The sequence below is a fragment of the Colobus angolensis genome, unplaced genomic scaffold (genome assembly GCF_000951035.1).
Source record: "Colobus angolensis palliatus isolate OR3802 unplaced genomic scaffold, Cang.pa_1.0 Scaffold21, whole genome shotgun sequence".
In the NCBI taxonomy this organism is placed as follows: domain Eukaryota; kingdom Metazoa; phylum Chordata; class Mammalia; order Primates; family Cercopithecidae; genus Colobus; species Colobus angolensis.
The window spans coordinates 6,252,283-6,258,910 of record NW_012115266.1 but is presented as its reverse complement, the minus strand read 5'-3'; the positions used below and the strand labels follow the sequence as shown (position 1 = coordinate 6,258,910).

Sequence of the window (6,628 nt, the reverse complement as noted above, 5' to 3'; positions counted from 1 at the left end):
TCTCAGCTCACTGCAACCTCTGCCTCCCGGGTACAAGCAATTCTCCTGCCTCAGCCTCCAGAGTAGCTGGGATTACAGGTGCCTGCCACCACGCCGGCTAATTTTTTGTGTTTTTATTAGAGACGGGGTTTCACTATGTTGCCAAGCTGGTCTCTAACTCCTGACCTCAGGTGATCCACCCGCCTCGGCCTCCCGAAGTGCTGGGATTACAGGCGTGAGTCACTGCGCCTGGCTTCATAGTGTTTTCGTATTCCATATTTCCATTGACTTCCAGAAATGTGGAATAGCTCCAAAACAGGCATTGCCAGCCAACTCTGGGCATTTTATAGTTAAGACAGATGCAGTGCTATGTTTGGGCAGCTGTGATGGCTAAGTGGTTGATAAAGAAAGGAAGATGCTTTAGGGGCAGGAAGTTCTGAATTTACAAGGCTGAGCAAATGTGACGTGCCAGTCAGTAGAAGTGATGGGATTCCAGTAGGCATGTCCTCTGGGGATTGTATCAAAGGTCACTGAGAGATTGATACGGGAGCTCTTTAAAGTCTTAGGGTTTGCTGTCTCTAGTCCTTTCAGAATGTAGTGCTATTTAAAGAATGTGATTTCACAGATTGGTCAAGGAGTTTAACTGTTACTTAAATTTCATTTAGAAACAGATATCTTAACACCTACAGCATTTGTGGGTTTAGAAAAACAGTGTTGGGCTGGAGTCTGCTTCACCCCGTTTTTGTTTGTTTGTTTGTTTTGAGACAGTTTCGCTCTCATTGCCCAGGCTGGAGTGAAATGGCATGATTTTGGCTCACTGCAACCTCCGCCTCCCAGGTTCAAGCGATTCTCCTGCCTCAGCCTCTCGAGTAGCTGGGATTACAGGCACCCACCACCATGCCTGGCTAATTTGTTTGTAGTTTTAGTTGAGATGGGATTTCACTGTGTTGGTCAGGCTGGTCTTGAACTCCTGACCTCAGATGATCCATATGCCTTGGCCTCCCTGAGTTGCTGGGATTACAGGTGTGAGCCACTGTGCCGGCCTCAACCTGTTGATCAGCTAAGAGTATCCCTATTCTTCAGATGAGGCAGGCAGGACTCCTGGGGTGGGGTGGGGCGTGTTGAGCCGTAGTCTTCTTGAAGGACCTTGGGTCACCCAGTGGTTTTGAAGGCGCAATTGGTAGATAAAAGGAATGGGGTCCCGTGGGAGCCCAGTGTGGAATCAGTTCAGAAATTACAGCAACAGGAAAAATGTCTAAGGGCAGGAACTAAATAACGGAAGACATGAGTGTTTATAACAAAGTACAGAAGAGACAGAAAAGGTAGGAAAAGAATAAAGAGGGAGCAGAGAGGGACAAGAAGTTTACAAATTGCTGAGGCGGATTAGGACAGCTTGGGGAGGCAGGAAATGGGCCTTGTGGTTGGGGGTGGGCAGTGTGGCCACAGTTGTTAATCTCAGCCTGAAAGACTTTGTTCCTGCACCTTCTCTAGTCATGCTGGAGAAGATATAGGGTGGGCTTTTCTCTGTAGAGTAAGTGCTACTGGGCCCTCCTCCCTGTAGACTTTAAGGGAGGAACAGCAGTGCCCTGGCAGGAGAGCTGTAACCAATTCCATACACCTCCTGTCATCTTCTCAGGTTGAATGTCTCCATTGAATGTAAGCGAGTGTCTGGACTGGAGCCAGCCACCGTGGATTGGGCCTTCGACCTGACCAAAACGAATATGCAAACCATGTAAGCGTGTCCCGACCAGGGGAGCCTAGTTCCTCTCCCAGCTTTCCCGTCTGACTGCTCCCAAATTCCCCAGGTATGAGCAGAGTGAGTGGGGCTGGAAGGACCGAGAGAAACGGGAGGAAATGACAGATGACCGAGCCTGGTACCTCATCGCATGGGAAAACAGCTCCGTCCCTGTTGCCTTTTCTCACTTCCGGTTTGACGTGGAGTGTGGGGATGAAGTCCTGTACTGGTAGGAGCCACGACTTGGGGGAGGTAGGGGAGAGAGACCCTGGTGATGGTACAGGCACTCCAGCCAGGTGACAAAGGCCCTGGACCTACCTAGGTCTATGGGCTGCCAAGGACTGCAAGCTCCTCTGCCAGACCTTACAGCCTCGTCATGCCCCATCCTGCACGCTCACTTCTCCTTTCTTCACCTAGCTATGAAGTGCAGTTGGAAAGCAAGGTGCGGCGGAAAGGCCTGGGGAAGTTCCTTATACAGATCCTACAGCTCATGGCCAACAGGTAAGGCCTCCCTTCTTAGGAGACCCATATAGCACTCAACTGGAAGGAGCCACCGCTAAGGCACTTGCTATTCTTTGAGTCTCATTGGAGGGGGAGGCTCATAGGCATGTTTTGGGAGAAAGGTGTTTTAGAACCCTCTCAATAAGATGCTCCCTGCCTTGTTATGACTCCAGATTTTGCATGTTTAGCTCAGCACAGCAAACATCTTTTTGTTTTTTTTTGAGACAGAGTTTCACTCTTGTTGCAGGCTGGAGTGCAATGACGCGATCTTGGCTCACTGCAACCTTCACTTCCTGGGTTCAACCTTCACCTCCTGGGTTCAACCTTCACCTCCCGGGTTCAATTCTCCTGCCTCAGCCTCCCAAGTGGCTGGGATTACAGGCATGTGCCACCATGCCCAGCTAATTTTTGTATTTTTGGTAGAAATGGGGTTTCACCATGTTAGCCAGGATGGTCTTGAACTCCTGACCTCAGGTGATCTGCCCACCTCAGCCTCCCAAAGTGCTGGGATTATAGGTGTGAGCCACCACACCTGGCCAGCGAGCATCTTTTGAGTTCCTAATCTGTGTCACGTTCTGTACTTCAGTAACGGTGCTACAGAGAGGAAGTGGGAAAGATCCCTGCTCTGGAAGAAGCCCATCTGGTCAGGGCTGATGCCTGTGCAGTCTCATCAGCCTGTGACTGGGGGAAGCAGTGAGTGCCGAGGGGGTCCAAGACCTCTAGAGGCTAGAGGCCAAATTCAGGAGCACTTGTGCGGGTGAAAAGGGGTAACAGACAAAGACAGAAAGGAAAGGAAGCACGACCTTAGTCTCTGTTTTCTTTTCTTTTTCTTTTCTTCTGGAGACAGGGTCTCACTCTGGCACCCAGGTTGGAGTGCCATGGTGTGATCATATCTCACTGCAGCCTCTACCATCCAGGCTCAAGTGATCCTCCCGCCTTGGCGCCCCAAAGTGCTGGGATTACAGGTGCATACCACCTCGCCCGGCCATGTTTCTCTTTCTAAAAGGTGTTTGCTCTGCTTTCTTCTAGCACACAGATGAAGAAGGTTATGTTAACAGTATTTAAACACAATCATGGCGCCTACCAGTTCTTCAGAGAAGCGTTGCAGTAAGGAGCTGGGTGTGGGCCCTTCTGGGTGGTAGGTGGGCCTTCCCAGGGCCATTTTTCTGGTCCTGGCCCCCACTCATCCTGATGCCTGAGCTCATGGTCCAGTGGTCATGGGGGTTCAGGTCTGGGGAGACGGTATGGCAGTGCTCTCTGACTTGGTCAGCTGTCCACCTCCTGCACCCTTGTCCTAAGGGTCTCATCACTGTGGCTGGTGGAAGAGTTCTCAGGCCAGGGAGGAAGGCACTCAGCTGCCTGCCACCAACCCTTTTCTCCTGCCTGCCTTACAGATTTGAAATTGATGACTCTTCCCCCAGCATGTCCGGTTGCTGTGGGGAGGATTGCTCCTATGAGATCCTGAGCCGGAGGACCAAGTTTGGGGACAGCCAGCACTCCCACGCGGGTGGGCACTGTGGTGGCTGCTGCCACTGAACTCTCAGAGCCACTTTCAAGTCACAATGCTCTCTCCTAAGGCCTTTCCTCTTTCCTGGTCTCACCGTTTGCCAGGTGTCCTCGGAGCTGTGGCCTCCCCAGTCTGCACGTACCAGGCTGCACCCTGAGAGCACAGAACCCTGGGGAGAAGTGGTATGAGCTGCTCCTCCTCTCCTAGGAGACCAGAGTGCTAGGAGGGAATGAAAGAGAGAGGGAAGAGTGGGTGGGGCCTGGCAGTGAAGCTCATCCTCCACAGTGGCTGCCTCCTCACTTGGCTCCTGGGGCCTGCAGTGGAGGTTCTCCCACCTCTGCAGCTCCTAGAGTCCTGGAAACCTCCCCTTCCCTTACACATACACTTGGACAAATGGAATGTTTATGCCCACCTTTATGAAAGTTCTGGAGTCCTGGGTCTGGGGTTTGCTGATCCCCAAAGAGGAGCACATAGGGTGTAAGATCTGGGCATAGAGGGAGGCTTCAGAGAGACTCACACTTTCGCAGATGGAATGCTCTTATGGAGACTGTGGGAAGATCTTTTGTGCCAAGATGCAGGGAAGTGAAGAAAGCTCTTTCCAGCTGTTTTTATGGATTCCTGGAGTGGGCTCATGTTGAGACCAGCTGACTCTGGGAGGAAGACTGCCTCTCTCCATTACTGTCAGTGAGAGAGTGAGAGAGAGGCTGAAAGGACCAGGAACGAAGTGTTCTGTGGGACCTGCCATGGGGATGATTGCTTCTCTAGGCTCCTGGACATTGCTGCATTCTAAGCTTAACCTTCTGGTCTCATGGCAGTGACCTGAGCTTTTGATTCATAGAAGAAAGCCAGAGGTTTTGCTTGTTCTTGTCTGCCAGCCCTCACCGTTCTTTCTCCTCTGCCTCTCACGTCTACCCCCAAATACCTCTGTTCTTAGTCTCAAGGGGAGAATAACATCAGGGAGCCCCTCATCTTCCCCAGAAGGACTTCTAGTTTCTCATATAGTTAACTCCCATTTCTTCTCATCTCTTGGTGCTGATAGCTCTCTAAGGGTAGGGCACCCCTCCCTGCAGTCACCCTCCCTCTTCAGAGAGCCCCCAGCCAGCAGCAGGCCCCTCTGCCTGCACTCCTCAGCTTTGCCCCTCACTGCCTCAGTGAGGCACTAGTGCCACTGCCGTGGCCCAGCCGAGCCATAGCTCAGGCTGCAGCAGGAATGCCTCTCACTGGCCAAAACAGCTGCTTTTCTCTCTGGTGTCACCCTGTGGTAACAGGCTGGAGCAGGGGAAGGAGAAAGCCTTCCTCTTCTCTCATAGGATAGAAAGGCAGGCTCAGAACTAATGCTCATCCTGATCTCTAGACCTTGTTCCTCTTACAGGGAAGAAAAACCAAATCCTTATCAAGGAAAAAGCACCTAACAGCTTTCTGTGGATATCCCTGAGCTCTGCTTTGGGGAGTATCGTAAAGGTTCCAGCCTTTGTGAAGTTGATCTCATGGAGGTCTGTTGGTCCCTCTGACCTCAGCATCTGCTCATATCCTACCCTCTGCCCGACTCCGGCAGTCTGTCTTGGCAGATCTCCCCAGAGTGGTCCTTGCTTCTCACCTGGATTCCTGCTGGTGCAGGAGCCTGTATACAGAGGGCCTCCCTCACCCAGCCTGGCCCCTCTGCTGAGCGCTCTGCACCACTCTTCATGGGCAGCAGTGGGACCGGGTACTCCTTAGAGAGGGCCTTGCGACTTTACACTGGAATAAGTCTGCCTCTGCCTCACCCTGCTGTCTCCTGATGGGTTTCATCCCAGGGAGAGATGACATTGCTGGAGGGGTTTGGTAGACTCCTAAGAATCATGAAACCACAGGAGCATGTTTAGGAAGAGATTTTTCTCTGGTCCCTGTCTCTCAAAGGACACAGATGATAAATATTTATTGTCTTAGATCATGGATTCCTGATACCTCTCACTCAAGGGGACCAAAAGGAACCCCCCGTGTTCATCCCTTGTAAGGTGAGTTCAGTGTACATTGTCTCTTTCCAGTCACTGGATGCGTGGCATCAACTGGTCAACGGGTGCTTGGTGCCACACCCTGCTCACCCCAGTCTCTGCAGGCCATGTCCTGAAGGGTTCCTCAGGAGGTTGGGACTAGGGTGGGAGAGGCACTGTCTGAGACCCGCAATCACTCTCGTTGGTGTTGAGCCCATTCATTTCCAAAACATCTGTCTTTCTCCACTTCCCCCAGGTCTTGGTTTTGAGAAACATAGCAGGCATGGCCGGGCGCGGTGGCTCACACCTGTAATCCCAGCACTTTGGGAGGCTGAGGCAGGCGGGGTCACCTGAGGTCAGAAGTTCAAGACCAGCCTGGTCAACATGGCAAAACCCCATCTCTACTAAAAAATACAAAAATTAGCCGGGCGTGGTTGTGGCCTGTAATCCTAGCAACTCGGGAGACTCAGGCAGGAGACTCACTTGAATCCGGGAGGCGGAGGTTGCGGTGAGCTGAGATCATGCCATTGCACTCCAGCCTAGGTGACAGAGCGAGACTCCATCTCAAAACAAAAACAAACAAAAACATAGCAGGCCTCTTGTACCAGGCTTTTTGTTTGTTTGTTTGGAGCATGTTAAGATTTTTTTTTTTTAATTTTAGTTACATCCACCCTATGTCAGGTTATTTTTGTTGGTGTCAAGTATGTATAGGACATGTATTCACATTTTTAAATTAAATGGTTACACATTAAAATTTGGTCACATTAAAAATAATGGTCACATTAAAAAGGTTATTTTTAATCCTTTTTTTTTAGAAGAAATTCGGAAGATAAACTCCTTCTTGACATATATATATATTTTTTCTTTAGCAGCTTGTTATCACTGGAATCAAAGGGAAAAAATGATCTCTTTTTGCATTGGTTGTATTTGTATGTC

The 6,628-nt window shown here is 50.6% G+C and overlaps 1 protein-coding gene across 3 annotated transcripts in view; it reads left to right on the top strand.

Moving 5' to 3' along the window:
• Positions 1-6,262, top strand: part of NAA40 (N(alpha)-acetyltransferase 40, NatD catalytic subunit) — an 18,637-nt gene extending 12,375 nt beyond the window's left edge. For all 3 annotated transcript variants that reach the window (XM_011942616.1, XM_011942618.1, XM_011942617.1), the window contains 5 exons: positions 1,616-1,711; positions 1,785-1,943; positions 2,132-2,215; positions 3,245-3,322; positions 3,610-6,262. In XM_011942616.1, the coding sequence (XP_011798006.1) occupies positions 1,616-1,711; positions 1,785-1,943; positions 2,132-2,215; positions 3,245-3,322; positions 3,610-3,751 (559 nt within the window). In that variant the 3' untranslated portion in view covers positions 3,752-6,262. The remainder of the gene's footprint in view (positions 1-1,615; positions 1,712-1,784; positions 1,944-2,131; positions 2,216-3,244; positions 3,323-3,609) is intronic.
• The last annotated feature ends 366 nt before the right edge of the window (positions 6,263-6,628 follow it).